This window comes from Cetorhinus maximus, chromosome 7 (genome assembly GCF_964194155.1).
Source record: "Cetorhinus maximus chromosome 7, sCetMax3.hap1.1, whole genome shotgun sequence".
NCBI classification, from domain to species: domain Eukaryota; kingdom Metazoa; phylum Chordata; class Chondrichthyes; order Lamniformes; family Cetorhinidae; genus Cetorhinus; species Cetorhinus maximus.
This window is the reverse complement of record NC_135885.1, coordinates 143,738,492-143,761,281: the sequence shown is the minus strand read 5'-3', so window position 1 is coordinate 143,761,281 and position 22,790 is coordinate 143,738,492. Positions and strand designations below refer to the sequence as shown.

The following is a 22,790-nucleotide window of genomic DNA, read 5'->3' as shown; positions in this document are numbered from 1 at the left end:
CCAATTAAACTGAAATTTACCCTTTTATTTGAAGCATCAATTGCCTATTAATTTACATTTAATAAGCATTGGTCCTGATGCTTGTTAAAGTAGAATTTACAAAAAGTGAAATCTTGTTGGTAATTTCTTCATTTTGGGGTCATTCAGTAAATTTAGTTATTTTGGTTTATGGTTTCCCCACAGGAATCGTAATAGAGTGAATTAGGATACAGGCAACAGAACACATTTGTTCACTATAAACGACAATGACTATTCTACAGCTCTCCGATCTTATTGCTATCAACCCAGCTAACAGCTACTGAAATTTCCCTTTCCAATGCAGATTTCTAACTTTCTGTACAACAATAAATCATATCAAATAAAACACCTTAAAAAGTACAAGTCGCCATAAATTAGCTGGAAGGGTTTGAGGCATGTATGCATGTTACTAAGCTTTATGCATTATTTATGCTCCATTCTAAACTCTTTTTATCCTGGGAAAGCAATATGGGCTATAAGCTCCTTTCTTCCCCCTCACTTATGGATATTTTTATTTTAATTATTATTGTGTTCTTGCCATTATGCTGTTAGTGAACACCAATTCTAGCTAATGGAAAACCCTCTCTAAGAAAGAAAACATATCAAAAAACAAGTGTGTGGGAGTAACCACTTGTCTTATGTTAATACTCTGTGATAAATTCCAAGATTTTAGCAATACCTGCAACTAATAATTTAAACCTACTGCCATGGCAAGGTCTCCACACCTTCATTTTTGGCCCAGCTACCATAACAACCACACAGTACTGAAACTTGCTAGAAAATGCTCCATCTGGGAATAGATACAAGTTCAAAAATAATGAAAGACTGACAACGGAGACAAATGTGATAGTCGTAGACAAGTCGACAATTCAAACTGCACCATCATTCCAGAAAGGAAACAATACGGAGGGACAAATGTACCACGGTTAAGGATGCTGGAGAACTATTCGACGAGTCCTACAAACCTCAAAGTATGAAAAATATTTTTCACTCATCACAAATGAAGGATATAGTCTGACTGAAAGATATCTTTCTGCTAGCAGGATACTCTGTAGTTGGAATGCTTCAGCATTCTTAACAATCTGCATTCGGGCCACCTCATCGCTATAACTCTACGCTTTAATAAACAAGGAGGGAAAAACTGGATATGACCAGCAAGTTGTGAAAAAACTTAACTGTATCGTCCACTCAGCTACTTGTCAAAACCCCTCACGTGAAAAATAGCTGTCACGTTATTGATATAAAACAGAATGAAGACAACACAAGAGCAGAACAAATGTCAGATCCCACTCAATATAATCTGTTCAGCAATGTTCCAGAGCCTCAAGCGTAATTAAAAATTCTGCTCATCGGTACCCTGACAAGCAACGTGAAGCTATCAGGCGTCTCCCCACCCTTCATTCTCTATTCACCTCTCCCCTAAGCACTACTCCCAGCCTGCCTTGTCTACCTGACAAGTGACAGAACAATCTGATTAAATCTTTGCAGGGGGAGGGGGCTTGCGGGCCTCCATGACAGGCCAAAAGTGATCACCATGGAGATGCATAATTACAGCTGTCAACAGCATCCACGATCCCGCTGGCATCAATCTGATTGCTCCCTGCAATAATGATAGACAAAGCTTAGTGTGCACTCCCCTGCACCCAATCACGTTATCTGTTCCTTGCTCCATTTAGCTGACATGCAACATTCACACAAGCAAATAACAGCAGTAAGCATAACATTTAAGGCATTTTAATTGTTTTTTTCCTTTATGCTGATGTCTTACAAGCATAAGTGTTATTACATAAAACTCCTGCTGCAGCATTAATTGAAGGAGGATTTGGTGGGACAAGAACGGTAGGGGGTAGAATATGTCCATTATCACTTGTACTTTCAACAGGTTGCATGCTTTAAAAACTGCAAATTGCAAAACTTGCAAGGGCAAAAGGTTTGACATCATTTTATCTAGTGGCAAATGGCGACTTTTCCCTAGATTTTCGTTCCTCCGAAAAAAGCAACTGCTGTACATTTTTTATGAATGCATTTTTCATTAATTAGAAAGATACTCTTCAAGCTTAAAGGTGGCATGTGGAGTTTCCGCTATTGGCGCAATCAGAAAATTGCACCCAGAATGTGCCCGGCGCTACACCCATTTGGCTGAGGTGAAATTGCAACCAGCTTTCTGCGCAAACTCATTAGGATCAGCCCGAAGGCGAATCAGGGCAACCCAGCAGTGTAATCAATCAGGATCACTAAAGTCCTAATGACCGTCTTATAGGTAATCAGTCAGCTTGGGAACTGTCTTTATGAGGTAAGATGGTCATTTTGGAATTTTGAAACATTTTCATTGCTTTTCTATCACTATATCTGCTATGAATTCCTTTTAATAATTTTTATCAAAACAGTTCAGTAAAATATATGACTTTTATTAACACTAACTGTTATGGCACAGCGGATGGCAAATGTTGAGCTGTTCAAATCCCAGAGGGAAACTTGAAACAACTGCCATAACTATTTTACAATTTGTATTTATTTCGAGGTGCATGCCTTGAATGAAATAAGTAATAAGACCACCAAGTCTCATAGGTTTCTTACAAAACTAATTTAAACCTTTATTAATAAAAAAAATAATTTTAAGCACATACACAGATTTACAAATTACTACTATGATAACTCCTAACTCCCCTAGTTAATCTAACTCCTTACACCTCCGTTAAGGTAACAGTAAAACACAGGCCCAGGCAAAGCACACACCCTGGACAGTCGAATTCAAAGTGAGTTTTTCTCAACTTCGGTTCCTTGTGGGCAGCAGCTTGAGGCTTAGATGCTAGAGACTTTTCACACTTGATAGATCTTAGAATGCCTTCCCTTACACACAGCCTTCTCTCCTTTATACATAGTTTCCTCTTTTCAATGTAAATCCCCTTGTCCCAGTATGTCTTTTCAACTCTACTTTTCTAATAATAAAAATCTTCCATAGTACTAATTTTTTTAGTAAGCTTTGGGAAAAATAAACGCACCGTTTGGCTTAGCCACTGTTGGCTAGGTGTAACACCTTACCATCTCTTTGAAATTCATTACTCAGGTGTATCTAAAACTGCAAATTTTCCTTTTACACCTCACATTCTACAACTTCAATTGTGTTTACCAATTTAACTTTTCAAACCTAGCTTGTCTTCTGATACATCAAAGCCTTCAGACCAACTATCTTTAATTCAATGAAGTCACACGTACACACACGTACGTGTACACACACACACACACACACACACACACACACACAGTTCCTATCCTTACAAGGAATTCCAATAACGTTATGAAAATTATTATATTTTCCTAACATAACTCTTCCCTTGGAATGACTATTCAAATTCCACTTTGCCTCAAAGACAGGAATGGAATTGCCATGAAATGAGCCATTCATTAGTTTTGTGAACTGATGATCAGCACAGCAGTGGGGCAGAACTTGCGGCTTCAACTGACTGCTGGTCGAGTGGCTAACACTGGATTAGTGTAACCAGGGGTGCCTGTGAACCTTATTTTTTATTTTTTCACGGGATGTAAGTGTCACTGACTAAACCAGCTGGTTTAGGCATCCCTAATTGCCCTTCAGAAGGTGGTGGTGAGTCGCCTTCTTGAACCGGTGCAGTCCATGGAGTGTAGGTACACCCACAGTGCTGTTAGGGAAGGAGCTTCAGGATTTTGACCCAGCAATAGTGAAGGAACAGCGATATATTTCCAAGTCAGGATGGTGAGTGGCTTGGAGGGGAACTTGCAGGTGGTGGTGTTCCCATGTATCTGCTGCCCTTGTCCTTCTAGGTGGTAGAGGTTGCAGGCTTAGAAGGTGCTGTTGATGAAGCCTTGGTGAGTTGCTGCAGTGTGTCTTGTAGATGCTACACACTGCTGTCTGTGCGTGGGTGGTGGAGGGAATTAATGTTTACGGTGGTGGACAAGGTGCCAAACCAGTGGGCTACTTTTGTCCCAATTGGTGTTGAGTGCTGTTGGAGTGCTGCACTCAAATAGGCAAGTAGAGAGTATTCCATTACACCCTTGACTTGTGCCTTGTAGATGGTGGACAGACTTTGGGAGTCAGGAGGTGAGTTACTCTCTGCAGGATTCCAAGCCTCTGACCTGCTCTTGTAGCCACTGGCTGGTCCAGTTCAGTTTCTGGGGTCAATGGTAACCTCCAGGATATTAATAGTATGGGTTTCAGCAATGGTAATGCCATTGAATGTCAAAGGGCGATAGTTAGATCCTCTCTTGTTGGAGATGGTCATTGCCTGGCACTTGTGTGGCACGAATGTTACTTATCAGCCCAAGTCTGAATGTTGTCCAGGTCTTGCTGTGCATGGACGAGGACTGCTTTAGTATCTGAGGAGTTGTGAATGGTGCTGAACGCTGTGCAATCATGACAGGAACTTATGATAGAGGGAAGGTCATTGGTGAAGCATCTGAAGATAGTTGGGCCTAGGAGACTACCGAGAAACTCCTGAAGCAGTGACCTCAAACTGAGATGATTGACCTCCAAACAACCACAACCATCTTCCTTTGTGCTAGGTATGACTCCAACCAGTGGTGAGTTTTCCCACTGATTCCCATTGACTCCAGTTTTGCTAGGGTTCTTTGATGCCACATTCAATGAAGTGCTGCCTTGATGTCAAGGGCAGTCACTCTCACCTCACCTCTGTAGTTCAGCATTTTTGTCCATGTTTGGATCAAAATATAATGAGGTCAGGAGCCTAGTCACCGTGGTGTAACCCAAACTGAGCATCAGTGAGCAGGTTATTGCTGAGTAAGAGTCGCTTGATAGCCATCATTTTGTTGATATGTGGCGGTAATTGGCCGAGTTGGAGTCTCCTCCTCCAGTTAGTTGTTTAATTTTTCCACCACCATTCACAACTGGATGTGATAGGATTGCAGAGCTTAGATCTGATCCATTGATTGCGGGACCTCTTAGTTCCATCTATTGCATGCTGCTTATGCTGTTTGGCACATAAGGAGTCCTGTTTTGTAGCTTCACCAGGTTGATACTTCATCCTTAGACATGCATGGTGCTGCTCCTGGCATGCCCTCTTTATTGAACCAGGATTCAACCCCTAACTTGATGGTAATGGTAGAGTGGGGCATATGCCGGGCCATGAGGTTACAGATCGTGGTTGAGTACAATTCTGTTTCTGCTGATGACCCACAATGCCCCACAGATGCTCAGATTTGAATTGCTAGATCTGTTCAAATCTATCCCATTTAGCACGATGGTAGTGCCACACAACGCAATGGATGGTATCCTCAATGTGAAGACGGGAGTTCATCTCCACAAGGACTGTCACTCCTATTGGTATTGTCACAGACAGATACGTCAGCGACAGGTAGATTGGTGAGGACGACGTCAAGTAGGTTTTTCCCTCTTGTTGGTTCCCTCACCACCTGCCACAGACCCAGCCTAGCAACTATGATGTCCTTTAGGACTTGGCCAGCTCAATCAGTAACGGTGCTACCGAGCCACTCTTGGTGATGGACATTGAAGTCCCCCATCCAGAGTACATTCTGCACCCTTGCCACCCTCAGTGCTTCCTCCAAGTGATGTTCAACATGGAAGAGCACTGATTCATCAGGTGAGGGGGTGGGTGGTAGGTAATAGTCAGCAGGAGGTTTCCTTGCCCATGTTTGACCTGATGCCATGAAACTTCGTGGCATCTGGAGTCAATGTTGAGGACTCCCACGGCAACTCCCTCCCAACTGTATACCATTATGCGCCAACTCTGCCAGCAGAACGAGATATACCCATGGTGGTGGCTGGGATATTATCTGGAAGGTATGATTCTGTGAGGATGACTATGTCAGGTTGTTGCTTGATTAGTCTGTGAGACAGCTCTCCCAATTTTAGCACATATGATAGTAAGGATGGCTTTGTAGAGTCAACAGGGCTGGGCGTGTTGTTGTTGTTGTTGTTTCCAGTGCTTAGGCCAATGCCGGCTGGTCCATCCAGTTTAATTCCTTATCAACTTTTCTGTAGTAGTTTGACATAACTGAGTGGTTTGCTAGGCCATTCCAGAGGGCATTTAAGAATGAACCACACTTTTGAGAGTCTGGAGCCAGGCCAGGTAAGGACGGCAGATTTCCTTCCCCAAAGGACGTTAGTAAGCCAGATGAGTTTTTATGGCAATTGTTGATAGTTTCATGGTCACCGTTACTGAGACTAGCTTTCAATTCCAGATTTATTATTAGAATTTAAATTCCACCAGCTGCCAGGGTGGAATTTGAACCCGTACTCCCAGAGCTTTAGCCTGAACCTCTGGATTACTAGCCCAGTGACGTTACCAATACACCACTGTCTCACAAATTTAGATACAACTCAATGAATGACACCTTTCCGGCCCGGGGATGTGTGGCCAGTTTTGTGGATGGGCCCTAGTTTGGGAAGAGGAATCGTCTAACAAAGGTCGTGTGGATACTTGGGCACAATGCAGTTACGGCTGCGACTCAGTTCAAATCCCATGACCTTTTGCCTGACTCAACCTGGTTCCACCCAGGTTAGGTTGCTATTTGAGCAAAAGACCACATGGCGATTCCAGGCTGGCATTCCTTCGGCAAATGCAATTGATAACAAAAACTCAATTACTCCTAGTAATCTTTATTCTTCACACTTTGCGCAACAGTTACTAACACCTCCTTACTTAATCTAATTAAAATGGAAAAATAAATCAAGGGAATAAAAGTGAAATGCTGTGAATATAATTAAATAATTCATCTGATGTATCACATTTGACTCGAAACGTAAACTCTGTTTCTCTCTCCAGAGATGCTACCAGACTTGCTGAGTATTTCTCGCACTTTCTGGTTTTATTTGGTTGGGCTTTCTAATGTTTCTGTATCTCACTGAGAAGTCATAACTGATTTTGTTTAAATATATAAAGATAGCTGTAGTTTTCATCGAAAGCCACTCAGCAAACAACACAACACTCAGATAACTTACATTGGACACATGTAGTGGCTCTTTGTACTGAGAGAGACGGCCAACCGACGGCAGTCCGAAAGATTTGTAGGGATCCTAGAAAAGGAGGTTCACATTAGAGGAAGCATTAACTTTAAGATAAAACACAGGAAGCAGGGTTAACTGTTCATACAAGCTGAAGCCATTGACAGAGCTATTTTTGATTACTTAAGACATTAAATTACACTTGGACCCTTTTCTCTCCTTATTTTTATCACCGAGTAAATGACCAATAAACACCTCTCCCATTCAGAAGATTTGCATCGGTTTCCTGATTAGCATAACAAGTTACAAAATTATTAGTGTGCCTTTAAAGGCGATAGAGAAAGCAACAGCACAAAGCCTTCAGGATGTCATAGGCAATTAAACAAGGATCACTTTATGGAAGGAAAAGAACTAAAGTTTGAGGAAGCTGGGGGAGGGGTGGCTATTGTCCAACATGCATCATTTAGCATGAGCAATATCAAGAGCGTGCTTATTAATTTTATATTCCAATTTAATGGTCAAACAATTCTATCCAAGCTCCAAATCCTTTAGATGGTGTTTGTTATGAACTGTGATGCCAGCTAAAATTTACCTCTGCATACACTCTGCATTCAATTGCCCAGCCATTGATGGGAATATCAGCTTGCTTGTGGCAAAGTGGGTAACCCTTGGCAACGCGGATCATTTCTTGGACCAGGTCCAGGCCAGTAATACATTCGGTGACAGGATGCTCAACCTGCAAGGTCACAAATTGCCAGTCATTAAGGGAAAACAACGAAGAAGAAAATCTACACAAAGCTGGAAAATACAAGAGCTCACTTGCCAAGGACAAGGCTGTTACTCCAGTCTTTGCTTCTCAGTTCATTAACAGTAAATGGAGGCTTTAAATAAAAACAGAAAATTAAAAACACAGACACACAAACACATACACACAACAGACACATCCTCTCACACACACTCAAACACACACAGTCCACACCGCGTCACACATAGCAGACCATACTCCTCACACACACAAAACACAGACACACATCTCCCCCACCACACACACAAAACACAGGCACACATCTCCCCCACCACACACACAAAACACAGACACACATCTCCCCCACCACACACACAAAACACAGACACACATCTCCCCCACCACACACACAAAACACAGACACACATCTCCCCCACCACACACACAAAACACAGGCACACATCTCCCCCACCACACACACAAAACACAGACACACATGTCCCCCACCACACACAAAACACGGACCAACTGTCTCAAACACACAACACACTCTTACACACACAGGCATTCTTCACACACCACACTCTCTCACACAGAGACTCACACTCACACACAATCCATATATGTACTCGCAAACAATCTACACACGCACTCACACAATCCATACACACAATCCACTGACACACAATCCACACTCTCTCCCTCACACACACACACAATCCACACTCTCTCTCACACATGCACACACACACACACACAATCCACACACATCACACTCACACCACACACATCATCCAACATAAAACACAGAACTATGTCACACACACACACCCACACACCACTCACAGATCTTCATACATACATACACACACCCTCAAACACAGACACATACATACACACACATACACAGAGAATACACTACATGCACATACACACACATGGACACACCACATCCAGACACATGCACACACCCTCACACATAGGCATATACACGCAATCAGATCCTCACATGGGCACATATACAAACACCGTCACAAACATATACACATGCTTATGCATAGACACATACAAAAAAACTGAGACACACACACTCTCACGCTACACACACACACCCTCACACATGGACACACATATAACAAATCATAGATATGTAATCCTGCATTGTTTTAAGAAAATGTTATTCGCATCTGATTATAAGTCTGCTCTGTTACTTAACACTATATGCTCTGAAGTGTTTTGTGATTTCCTGATGAACAGTTTATGCTAAATCTCACCCATTTGCCTACTTTCCCTAACCTGTCCTGACAAGCAAACAGATTAATGTAATCTTACATCAACCCAATGCAGCAGAAATGAGCAGATGGATCCTTCAGGTTTTTTTTCCCCTCCAGACGAAGCTGTGTAGTGCTTAGCATGCACAATAGCTGGACTGAACCAATGCAGTCACTGTGCTATCAGCAAATTGCTGCTAACAGCTTCGCATGATGCTGTTAAGGGAATACCCAGTCTGAATACATACATGGCCAGTCTAGGTCTCTAACCTCAGTCAGGATGGCTACAGTGAGGATGGGGTGGGGGTGGGTGGGTAAAAAGCATTTAATCCTGGCATTTGAAACCATGCAAATCAGATGGCTTCATTTCAGAAACACTCTATAAATAAAATTCAATGTGGGTTTTCCGGGTAGAAGTGAATGTGCTGACACCCAGGTGAAACTCCAATGTCTAGCAAAATGTTACCAGACACTTGTTTACTGGGCGATTTCAGCAGAGACCGGCTCACTATATACAGAGCAGATGGTGCAATTAACTCAGTAAGGCTTTTATTCCAAGGAAATTTTCTTCATAATTAACTGACACTTTGACATTTTTCTAATAAAAGTCATTACTTAAAAGAGCAAACAGTTTGTACAGTGTAAATCTGGCCAATGGGACTGTGGAATAAGCATCTTATTCTTTAAAGGTAGTTCAGTTATAAGTCAACAGCTCTCACTTTGAGCAATCAAAACATCAACCATGACAAAACGGTCTTCTCTGCAGACTGAATTCTGCGCATGTTAAATGTAGAAAATCACAAACCCTTCTTCTATGCTTCAGCAATAAACAGCTGAACTGTCCCAGTGTATATTTTCATTTTGTTGCAAAAACACTGCACAAGGCTCTCAGTGGATTTCTGTATTTATAGTACATGACGGCAAGCTGGACTGATCACCTTTCACCAGTTGGCCCAGGCTGGTCAAATGTAGAATCTTTTGGAAGAAAAAGCAATCAGGACCAGAAATGGAGCTGTAAGAGAGAGCTTGCCAAAAAAAAAACTCTCACTGGCTATGACACTGCTACGCAAAGTCTTCAGAACCAATTCGCAGCAGCTCAGCTCACAGGTATGGTGCTCACTGTGGTTTTTGAGCCATGCACATCAAAGGAGAGAAATCGGCTGAGGTTTCAGCTCTTGATCACAATCCAGTACCCCTGCTGAAAGTGTGTGTGTTTAACATTTGAATGAGAGGTGGATCAAGCTCATCTGTGATGCCCAGCGTGGTAGGTTAACGTGCAGAAGCTCACTGACCAGAAGGTAACACATTAAAGAAAAGGTCGCTCGGGATGTTTATGAAGGGCTTCTCAAATCATTCTAACAGAAGGCAGCAATTCCGTTGCCCCATAAATGTAGCTTCTTGAAATTCATGGTGTGGAGAGGGGGCAGTAAAGAACCATTTCCTAGGTTGTTGTCTGCCTTTGGATCCCTTGAAGCTTTAAAACATCTTCTAGTAAGAAATCAACAAAGACTTGCTTTGCAACCAAAGCGTTCCAGACACTTGACAAGGTGAGAGATGTTGTAACAATTCACAATGAGCTTGGGATACAGCCCATCATCTTCAACTAGTCAATGACATAAAAAGGATAGAAAGGCTTGCAATTCAACAACGTCTTTATCAACCTCAAAATGTTCCAAAGCACTTTACAGCCAATTAAGTATTTTTGAAGTGCAGCCACTATTTGAAACATTGGAAACATAGCAGCCAATCTGTGCACAGCAAGCTCCCACAATCACCAATGAGATAGTGACCAACTTATCTATTTTTGTGATGCTGTTGGAGGGGCAAATAGTGGCCATATAGTGATGATAGAGAATTCCCTCGCTCTTCTTTGAATAGTGCATGGGATCTTTTACATCTTGAGAAGGCAGATCGGCCCTTGGTTTACCATCTCATCAGAAAGATGGCCAATCCAGCAATATAGCACTCTCTCAGTACTGCACTGGTGTGCCAGCCTAGAATTTGGGCTCAAGATTTTTAATGCATAATTAATATCTAGCAGTGTATAAAGTCAAGACTCTCCACAGGTTATATCCCACTCCACACAGAATGGCTAAATTGGGCTATCTGCCAGAGATGATAGGTGTTGTCTCTGAAGTGAGTACTTTCCTTTACATACTGCAGCACTTACCAAAATCTTTCCCATTATGAAAACTATGAATGTACACAATAGCAAAGGCAAATGGAGTAACAATTGATAACAATCTTAAACTGCTTTTATTGCAATTACCCTCAAAACTTCACAGTGAACAGAGAGGAGGATTTGTCAACATAATTGGCAGCAAAGAGGCTTATTGTCCTGCCATGATAATCATGGGAGCCACCATGTAAGTTTATAGAATCGTGGAATTCCTAGAATGGTTACAACACAGGAGGTCATTCAACCCATCAGGTCAATGCCGCTCTCTGCAAGAGTAAGTCAGTCTTCTTAACCTTGCAGATCTTTTTTCTTCCGATGCTTAACCAATTCTCTTTTGAATCTGCCTCCACTACACTCTCAGGCTATACATTCCGGATCCTAACCATCCACTGTGTTACCAAGCTTTTCCTCATGTCACCGTTGGCACTTTTGCCAATCATCTCATATTGGTGTCCCATGGTTCTCAACCCTTCCAACAATTTTGAATTCAGTCCTTTTTTAAAAAAAAATATGGTCAGAGGGACTGATGTTTTTGATAGAAAGTCAAGAAGAGCATTAGATACAGAAATGAGCAACAGAGGTAGACAGCTCAGAATTAATCTCTCAGAGCCTGGGAATGCGAGGGGCTGTATTTCTAATACATCCAGATAAGCTGAGATAATATATCCTAGAGCAGAGAACTTGTGTTCTCCTTTCTACCCATCATTTGGAAGTGGTAATGGCCCTGAGGTTGATGGCAGAGGCAGACAAGGAGACCGGTATGTACATCAATGTTTCCGCATGATGTTTTGGAGGGTTAGCACGTATATGGTTAACAGAGGCGGCCAAGAATGGGAGTGCACAATTGATCACTGCAGGCACTTTAAGAACAGCCATGAAAGCAGATGCTGTAGCTCCCACGATGCAATAGATCGGAGCAGAATGAAGAAGCAGCACTGGAACAGCAGTAGGCCAGTCATTCCCCTCAAGCCTGTTCAATTAGATCATGGCTGATCTGCATCTCAGCTCCATTTACCCACCTGGATTTCATATCCCCTAATACCTTTACCTATTAATTGACTTAGCGTGTAGAGACTTTTTGGGGAAGAGTGTTCCAGATTTCCACTCCCCTTTGTGTGAAGAAGTGCTTCCTGACATCACCCCTGAAAGGCCTGGCTCTAATTTTAAGGCTCTGCTCCCTTGTTCTGGATTCCTCCCACCAGAAAAAGTAGTTTCTCTCTATTGACCCTATCAAAACATTTAGTCATCTTAAATGCGTCATTTATATCACACCTTAATCTTCTACACTCGAGGGAATACAAGCCTAGTCTGTGCAATACAAAGAAATATTTCTAAATGTTGATACGAGTTCTGTTCATAATCTTGCCCAGCACCATATCTCAACTTTACAAGAAGGTCTGGCAAAATAGGAATAACAGTAAAGAATGCTATGGCCAAAACATAAATCGAATCTTTTCCTCCCATTCTGCTGCCAAAAGGAGTGGCAAGATTATGATAAACATGTTAAAACATTCTGATTCAATCAACATACAAAAGCTGAAACTGTGACCAGTGCAGTCTATGTGCAACAACACCTCAGAAATGTGTGGGCACCTCTCTTCGGGGTCACCAGTAAACACAAACACACACACAAACACAAACGCGCGTGCGAAAAAGATCTATCCAATTAGTCCCACTGTCCTGTTCTTTCCCCATAGCCCTACTCCTTTCCAAGGATGTATTCAAGTCACTTTTGAAAGCCACTATTGAATCTGCTTCCACCGACCTTTCAGGCAGTGCATTCCAAATCACAGCAACTCGCTGCATAAAAAAAATTCTCGTCTCCCCTCTGTTTTTTTGGCAATTACCTTAAATCTGTATCCTCTGGTTACTGACCCTCTCGCCAATAGAAACAGTTTCTCCTTATTTACTCTATCAGAACCCTTCATAATTTTGAACACCTCTATTAAACCTTCTCATAACCTGTTCTGCTCTAAGGAGAACAACCCCAGCTTCTCCAGTCTCTCCACATGAGAGAAGTCTTTTATCCTTGGCAACACTCTGGTAAATCTGCTCTGCATCCTCGACTATGTTCCCGTCTATGAAACAACACAGAGATACTTAAGGAGAGAGAAACAAAATATTAAGGAAACCATTTTAATATCAAACAAGCAATAGGGTAACAAAATGCCTTTCCTGTGTTTTTGTAACATAAAGATTGCCATCAAAGTGAAGAGCAGAGACTAATGATTGTTAACCTTCATGCTTCTATGTAAATATTGTTCCTTTGCTTTCTTTTAAAGCAAAACACACATTTTTGTGTTATCCATAAAACACATCTCATTAGTCAGGGTAAGCAGACTGTTGCTTTGAAAAACCATTTTCAAAAAGGCTTGTTTTTTATTGCTGACACCAACATAAATTTTAGTGTAACACAGCATGCATTCACCGCTGCAAAAACTGAAAGGAAACTTTGGCTGCCAAGTGGGAAAAATATCAAAGCACTGTGGCTAGCTACATACTGGGGACCCTCTGTGGTACTTAACTGTACCCTCCTCAAGGTCACTTTGAAGCAAGGGGTAAAGTGTATACAGCAACCGTAGCAGCAACGGCATAGAAATTGCGGTGGAGAAACTAGCCACTCAGCCTAACTGGTCCATGCTCATGTTTACACTCCACACGAGCCTTCTACCACCCTGCTTCATCTCACCCTTAAATACAGCAATGCTATTCACATCAACTGCTCCCTGTAGCAGTGAATTCCACAATCTCACTGCTCTCTGGTAAGGAACATCCACTAGAATTCACTTTTGGGATTATTGGTTAAAAAAAATTCACCAAGAGTCACAGAGTCATTTGCAGCACAGAAGGAGACCATTCGGCCCATCGAGTCTATGTCAGCTCTCCGTGGATCAATCCGGTCAGTCCTATTCCCCCACTCTATCCCCGTAGCCCTGTAGGTTTATTTCCTTCGAGTGCCCATCCAATTTCCTTTTGAAATCATTTATTGTCTCCGCTTCCACCATCCTCGTTAGCAGTAAGTTGCAGGTCATTACCACTTGCTGCATAAAAAATGTTCAGATCATGTTTTCCTGAGCAGTAAAGGAGCTTTTCTGTACCTGGAGCCGAGTGTTCATTTCTAAGAAATAGAAATTCTTCTTGGAATCCACAAGGAACTCAACTGTGCCAGCAGAGGAATAACTGACAGCATTGGCCAATGCCACTGCTTGTTCTCCCATAGCTCTCCGAGTCTCTGGGTCCAGAAAGGTGCTGTGTTTAAAAAAAAAAAAGAACAGACGATTTATCAGCACATAGCAACACCTTTTAGCACCAACTGAGGGGCCAACCATGGCTCAGTTGGTAATATGCTCGTCTCTGAAGTCTGTGGGTTCAGGTTCCGCTCCAGGGACTTGAGCACATAATCTAGATTGACACTCTCATTTGTAGTGCTGAGGGAATGCTGCACTGTCAGAGGTGCTGCCTTTCAGATGAGACAATAACCCCTCTCATATGGGCGTAAAAAACCTGATAGCACAATCTCGAAAAACAGCAGGGGAGTTCTGGCCAATATTTATCCCTCAATCCACATCACTAAACCACCTTGTCATTAATTTACGTTGCTGTTTGCGGGAGCTTGGTGTGCGTAAATTGGTTTCCAGCATTATAACAGTTCAAAAGTACTTCATTGACTGCAATGTGCTTTGGGATTGTTCTGAGGTTGTGAAAGATGTTACAAAAAATGCAAGTTCTTTCTATCTTTCCAACATTAATCACTAACAATAAACAGCATTTCTTGATGAAACTGAGTCATGGAAATGTTGTCAAAAAGCTTTCAAAGAAAGACTGCCTCTGATTTTTCACTCTGCCTGCCTGACAAACTGTATTGAATGAGCAGAATTTCTTCGAATTAACATTTGATAAGACCAGAGCTATTGTCCTTGGTCCTTGGTAAAAACTATGTTCGCTAGCCATGGATTCCATCTCTCTACCTGGTTACTGTCGGAGGCTTAATCATTTACAACCTACATGACACTAAGCTTAGCTTCCCATTATATATCTCTCCATCACCCAGTTCACCCACATCAAGCTCTGTAACAATGCCCATCTCTGCCACTGCCTCAGTTCATCTGCGACTGAAAACCTCATCCATGCCTTTGTTACCTCTAGATTCGACTATTCCAATGCTTTTCTGGTCGGTCTCTGCTGCCTATATCCTAACTCGCATCATGTCTTGTTCACCTGTCACCACTATGCTCACTGACTTACATTGGCTACCAGTCCACCAACACCTCTATTGTAAAATTTTCATCCTGGTTTCCAAATCCCTCTCCACTCCCCCTTCCCCCCATGCCTTTGCCCCTCCCTATCTCTGTAATCTCCTCCAACCCCACAACTCTCTGAAATTTCTGCTTTCCTCCAATTCTGGCCTCTTGGGCATCCCTGGTTTTTTTCACCTCCTAGGATCCAAAATTGGATAATTTGAGTTTCTTTTACTCATGATTTTAATGAAGAATAGAAACTAATAAATAAGGCAGTAATGAGAGGCGATGGTGGCATAATGGTAATGTCACTGGATAAATAATTCATCGGCCCCGGTTAATGCTCTGGACATGGGTTCAAATCCCACCAGCAGCTGATGGAATTTAAATTCAATTAATAAATGTGGAATATAAATCTAGTCTCAGTAATGGTGACCATGACAACTATCATCGACTGTTGCAAAAACCCATTGGTTCACTAATGTCCTTTAGGGAAGGAAATCTACCATCCTTACTTGGTCTGGCCCACATGTGACTCCAGACCCACAGCGATGTGGTTGACTTTTAACTGCCCTCTGAAATGGCCTCGCAAGCCACTCAGTTAAAGGGTAATTAGGGATGGCAAGGAATGCTGGCCTTGTCAGTGAAGACCGCATCCCATGAAAGAATAAATAATTAAAAAAAAGAAACACCATGTTAAATGCCTTACCTTGGTGCCTCTTCAACTACTTTCTGGTTCCTTCTCTGAATGGAGCACTCTCTCTCGTTCAGCCAGAGGGCGTTGCCATGCTTGTCTCCTAAAACCTACAGGAAAAAAATGTTGCTATTGAAAGGCATTTATTTATCTGTAATGATGCCTGATGTAATCACCCGGATAGACGCACATTTAACATATCAAACCAAAACAGCATTGTCCATCAAATATCTGTTCCTTCTCTTTTTCAGGGACATTTTAACTTATATTTACCTTATGAAAACAGATTTTGTTTTCAATTAACAGTCCCCGAATTTTGACTCTTTCTGAATGTGATCTTTCCTCAGAGTTTCAAATCCTACAAACACAGTTATCATGCTTACCGTCACAAGAGCCTCAGATGTCCTCGGGTGCCTTTTTATCATGTATGGGGCTCATAGTAAGCGGCTGTGGACTGTTTAACTTCAGGGACATTCCAGCAGAGCGTCCCCAGCATAAACACATGCACATGTCCAGCAGAAATTACAAAGTAATGAACAGGAATTAAATGTACTTCGATTTTCCCCATCCCAACCTTAGGTGTTGAAACCAACTGTGGTGTCCCACTGATATCTCAGCTGAGATCAGTTGATTCAGCCCAGGGCAGGATTAAAGTTGGGATCTTCCCAGTCTATTTTTTTTTTATTATTTTACAGGATGCAGGTATCGCTGGTGAGGCCAGCAATTGCTGCCCATCCCTAACTGCCCTTGAGAAGCTGGTGGTGAGTCGCCATCTTAAACCGCTGCAGTCCATGAGGGGTAGGTACACCTACAGTGTTGTTAGGAAGGGAGTTTCAGGATTTTGAAGGAACGGCTACATATTTCCAAGTCAGGATGGTGTGTGACTCAGAGGGGAACTTGCAGGTGGTGGTGTTCCCATGCGCCAGCTGCCCTTGTCCTTCTAGGTGGTAGAGGTCGCGGGTTTGGACGCTGCTGTCGAAGGAGCCTTGGCGGGTTACTGCAGTGCATCTTGTAGATGGCACACTCTGCTGCCACTGTGCATCGGTGGAGAAGGCAGAGAATATTTAAGCTGGTGGATGGGGTGCCAGTCACCAGGCTGCTTTGTCCTGAATGGTGTCGAGCTTCTACATGGCTCATGTACTCCCTGAATTAAATCACCAAACCATTAGCAGATTATCTGTACTCTTCAGCATGAGAGATATATTAGCAATAGGAAATTGAACACTTTCCAGTGAAGGCTGAGAGGTGAGCTGAGAGCTCATGCTGGTATGATGGGGATTAATAGGGTAGACATGGACAAGGTGTTTCCAATCATGAGGAAGACCAAAACTAGGGGCCATAAATATAAGATAGTCGCTAATAAATCCAATAGGGAATTCAGGCGAAACGTCTTTATATAGAGAGTGGTGAGAATGTGCAACTCACTACCACCGAGAGAGTGATTGAGATGAATAGAACAGATGCATTTAAGAGGAAGCTAGATAAGTACATGAGGGAGAAAGGAATGGAAGGATATATTGAAAGGGTGTGACGAAGAGGAGTAGGAGAAAGCTCATGTCACTGGCATGGACTAGTTGGGTCAAATGGTCTTTTCCTGTGCAACAGGTTCAATGTCACTTCCAAGTTTAAAAAATTGAAGTCATTAATCTGTCATTTCCAAGGCTGAATGTTGAAACAATGGCTGGGATTTTCCAGCCCCACCCGCCACAGGGATCTTCCGGTCCCACTGAAATTCAATGGACTTTTGGCTGGCCCACTGCATCCATCAGGCAGGTCCGCAAAATCTTGGTCAATATTTGTGACTTTGTAGAGGTTTGTTACAACTGAGTGGCTTGCTAGGCCATTTCAGAGGGCATTTTAGAGTCAACCACATTGCTGTGGGTCTGGAGTCAGGTGTAGGCCAGACCAGGTAAGCATGACAGATTTCTTTCCCTAAAGGACATTAGTGGGTTTTTACAATACTCGACAATGGTCATCATTAGGCTTTTAATTCCAGATTTTAATTGAATTCAAATTTCACCATCTGTATTGGCGGGATTCAAACCCAGGCCCCCTGGGTTCTGGATTACTAGTCCAGTGACAATACCACTACACCATCACCTTCCCAAGTGTGGCATCAAGGAGCCCTAGCAAAACTGGAGTCAATGGGGATCAGGGGGAAAACTCTCCACTGGTTGGAGTGATACCTAGCACAAAGGAAGATGGTTGTGGCTGTTGGAGGTCAGGCATCTCAGCTCGAGGACTTCACTGCAGGAGTTCCTCAGGGTAGTGTCCTCATCCCAAACACCTTCAGCTGCTTCATCAATGACCTTCCTTCCATCATAAGGTCAGAAGTGGGGACGTTCGTTGATGACTGCACAATGTTCAACACCATTCACAACTCCTCAGATACCGAAGCAGTCCATGTCCAAATGCAGCAAGGCCTGGGCAATATCCAGGCTTGGGCTGACAAGTGGCAAGTAACATTCGCGCCACACAAGTGTCAGTCAATGACCATCTCCAACAAGAGAGAATCCAACCATCGCCCCTTGATGTTCATTGGCATTACCATCACTGAATCCCCCACTATCAACATCCTGAGGGTTACCATTGACCAGAAACTGAACTGGACTAGTCATATAAATACTGTGGCTACAAGAGTAGGTCAGAGGCTAGGAACCCTGTGGTAAGGAACTCACCTCCTGACTCCCCAAAGCCTGTCCACCATACACAAGGCACAAGTCAGGAATGTGATAGGATACTTCCCATTTGCCTGGATGAGTGCAGCTCCCACAACACTCAAGAAGCTTCACACAGTCCAGGACAAAGCAGCCCGTTTGATTGGCACCACATCCACAAACTTTCACTCCCTCTACCAGCAACACACAGTGGCAGCAGTGTGTACCATCTACAAGATGCAATGCAGGAATTCACCAAGGCTCCTTTGACAGCACCTTCCAAACCCACGACCACTACCATGTAGAAGGACAAGGGGAGCGGATAGATGGGAACACCACCACCTGGAAATTCCCCTCCAAGTCACTCACCATCCTGACTTGGAAATATATCGCCGTTCCTTCACTGTCGCTGGGTCAAAATCCTGGAACTCCCCCCTAACAGCACTGTGGGTGTACCTATACCACATGGACTGCAGCGTTTCAGGAAGGCACCACCCTCTCAAAGGTAACTTGGGATGGACAATAAATGCTGGCCCAGCCAGCGAAGCCCACACCCCACGAATGAAAGAAAGTTTGCTGAGATTCAAGACTAAGCACTGATGATGCACTGAATTCAATTTTTTTTTATTCTAGAGAAGTCACAAATTTTGTGACTAATAAACCCTGATTTTTGAGGGTACTTTCAACTAATTTCTATTGCTAGCAAACAGGATTTTCCATTTCAAACAACCAATCTCAGTAGCCAAACACTCTCAAGCGAGGCATAGCACAGTCAGTTACAGAGGAAAGCTCCCCATATTCTGTCCCAATGTGCCTCGGCACCAGTCTAAGAGCAGAAGCCGCAACTCACGGCTCCACCCCCGCTCCCACCCTTGCGTGCATGTAACCATTATTGACTTCCTTCAATCCAAGTGAAAATGTCAATTTAGCAGCATTTTAGAAAGCAGTTTTGAGTTGCAGCGAATATGCCCATTGGGAACTGGATTCAACTTGCAAAATCATTACACTCAGGGGACTTCCAGCGAGGGACTTGTATCCTGTCTGTTATTGGCTACATTTGAAGCCATATCCCACAGATGAAAAGGCAATGACTGAGCCCCATCCAGCTCTTTGCATAAACCTGTTTTAACTACAAGCCTTTTTTGACAAGAGTCTTCAATTAGATTCATCAACCTGAATTTCGATGTGGCGAGGATTATCAATGAACTTCTCGATCAAAAGCCGGTCATCACCAAAACTTGAAGCCGCTTCTTGTGAAGAAAATCTGAACCCTTCCCTTCAGGATTAGGAAGAGACAAACATGTAAGAGCAGTCTTCTTAACTTTAGCATTACATTTCAATTGCTTTCAAAGTCATTGTAGACAGGTGAGGTATTTCATTAATAAAATTACAACAGGTTTTTTTTTCACTATGTGCAATAATCAGGCGTTCACAAGTAGCTGAATACAAGATTGACTATTTCAATGTTCAAATAATTCAAATTTTAAACTACTTGACAAAAATCTGTACATCTCAAACACCAATAAAATCAGAATTCAAGCAACAAAAAACTCAGAATGTAGACTGTTTGAATAAGTTAAATACTTAACTCAGCTGCTTTCAATAGAGCACATCAAAATTTCTCTGGAAGTTCTGGGTTCTTTTCCTTTTGCTTCTCTTGTGTCAACAGCCTAATTAAAATTCATTTCAACCTTCCCCAAAGATTCAGTTTGTAAAAGCAGCACATAACTTTAGTCAAACAGATCAGACAGCTCCGGGTATGATCCCAGCCTTGCCAGGTTCACCAATCTCACCCTCAGCCAGGGCTTGTCTCTGAGGCAGAATGTCATAGATTCAAGTCCCGCTCAGAAATTTGAGCCCAAAGTCGCTTGCAGTGCAGCGCTAAGGGAGTGCTGGCACAGTCGAGTTACCATCTTTTGGACGGGACATTAAACCGAGGTCTTGACTGCCCTCTCAGGAGGACATAAAAGATGTCAAGGCCACTATTTCAAAGATGAGGATGGGGGTTCTGCCAGTGTCCAAGCCAACATTTATCCCTCAAACAACATCACTAAAACAGATACCGAACCACTACCTTGTTGCTGTTTGTGGGAGCTTGCTGTGTGCAAATTGTCTGCCGTGTTTCCTACATTACAAAAGTGACTACACTTAAAAAGTACTTTATTGACCGTAAAGTGCTTTGGGATGTCCTGAGGTCGTAAAAGGCGCTATATAAGTTAAACTCTTTCTTTATTTGTGAAATTATTTACCCATTCAATAAAAAAATTAAATTTTGCTGTTGATTTAATTTCCTTCTGCTCTGTCTTTCCATCCAAAATTGGAATTCTAGTAGCAGGTTTTGTATTATACCACACATCTAAATGCCCTGTATCTGAATTGCTGATTTCCCATCTCAATAAATAATTTCATGCTTCAGGCAGGCCTTTAAAGTATTTTCTTTTGTTTGATAGTACAAGCACAGGCATCAGTGACTTTTCCACTAGCATTATTGAAGTGGGGAGAAAACTTGTCCATTTATTCCTTTGTGTTCTTCAATCCTGGTTGGAAACTAACCCAACTATCTTGAAGCAGCAAGTGAAGAATACCTACTTGTAACCATAAATTCAACTTGAACCAAGTTTACAAATAAATGCCTCTCAGAGAAGATTTTTCTTTAAATAGCTAACACACTAATGGGAAATTCCTAATTGAAATAAATCCATAACTGCTTAAATCGAGAAGCAAAATACGAGAAGACAACGTGGCCTCACTATAAAGCTAATCCTCATCCTGTTTTTAGTGTATTTGAGGTTGTTTAATTTTTATGTTAATTCAGAATATTTCTAAATAGACTTGTTTTAAAATCTGAATTCTAATCCTTTGTAATGTGCAACATGATACAATTTTTATAGCAGGGTCAAGTGCAAAGGAACTGATGGTCCCTCATTCCATAAGGCGTTCTAAAACATTTAATGCATAGTTCTGTCATTTTGATACAAATTTAAGAATAATGAAAATCTAACTGTATTTTTAAAATCATTATAATATATAGTAATACTTTGTCCTCACCCATCACCTCTGCCCACTGATCTACTTTGGCTCCCAGTGCAGCAACGCCTTGATTTTAAAATTCTCATCCTTCTTTTCAAATGCCTCTATGGCCTTGCCCCTTTCCTATCTCTGTAACTTCCTCCAGGCCCACAACCCTGTGGGATCCAATCCTGGCCTCCTGGGCATCCCCGGTCCTAATATCTCCTTATGTGGCTCAGTGTCACACTTTGTCCGATAATTGTTCCCGTGAGGCACCCTGGGACATTTTACTATGTTAAAGGCGCTATTGAAATACAAGTCATTATTGCTGTGCTGAAATAAATGAGCTAGTCAGGACAAAATCATTAACGTGCTGACCAACAGGTTGGCAAATTAACTGACTCAACAGTTAAAGGTGTTCTGCCAGGTGTGAACTTATTTTTTCTTTGCAACTTCCTTCCTTCCTCTCCAGAAGTTGACAACGAATGTTGAAGTACAGTGGCAGAGTTACCAAGCACCTTCCAGAAAATCAACCAATGAGCCAATCAGCCAGTTCACTGAATAAGCTGCATGGACAAGGTTTGTACCATCTTGGGTATAGAAAATTAAGGGTGATCTAATTGAGGTACTTAAGATGATCAAAGAAGTTAATAGGGTAGATAGAGAGAAACAACTTCCTCTGATATGGAGAGGTGTCAGCTGTGGCTCAGTTCATAGCACCCTCGCCTTTGAATCAGAGGGTTGTGGGTTCATGTCCCACTCCCGGAAACCAAGAACTGTGATTGTACTCGAAAGAGTTGCAATCTGTGACTGTTGATAACTCGAAAGAGTTTCCTCTGATAAGGGGGGGGGGGCAACAGTCCAGAACCAGGGGGCAGAACCTTAAAATTAGAGCCAGGCTGTTCAGGGGTGATGTCAGGAAGCACTTCTTGACACAAAGGGGAGTGGAAATCTGGAACTCTCACTCCCAAAAGTTGTTGATGCTGAGGGTCAATTGAAATTTTCAAAACCGAGATTGATT

The 22,790-nt window shown here is 42.4% G+C and overlaps 1 protein-coding gene across 3 annotated transcripts in view; it reads right to left on the bottom strand.

Annotated features, from left to right (window-relative positions):
- pcca (propionyl-CoA carboxylase subunit alpha) overlaps window positions 1-22,790 on the bottom strand; it is a 343,070-nt gene that overhangs the window by 193,614 nt on the left and 126,666 nt on the right. For all 3 annotated transcript variants that reach the window (XM_078546056.1, XM_078546057.1, XM_078546058.1), the window contains 5 exons: window positions 19,934-20,036; window positions 16,119-16,213; window positions 14,270-14,420; window positions 7,569-7,712; window positions 6,974-7,048 (listed from right to left, as the gene is read on the bottom strand). In XM_078546056.1, the coding sequence (XP_078402182.1) occupies window positions 6,974-7,048; window positions 7,569-7,712; window positions 14,270-14,420; window positions 16,119-16,213; window positions 19,934-20,036 (568 nt within the window). The remainder of the gene's footprint in view (window positions 1-6,973; window positions 7,049-7,568; window positions 7,713-14,269; window positions 14,421-16,118; window positions 16,214-19,933; window positions 20,037-22,790) is intronic.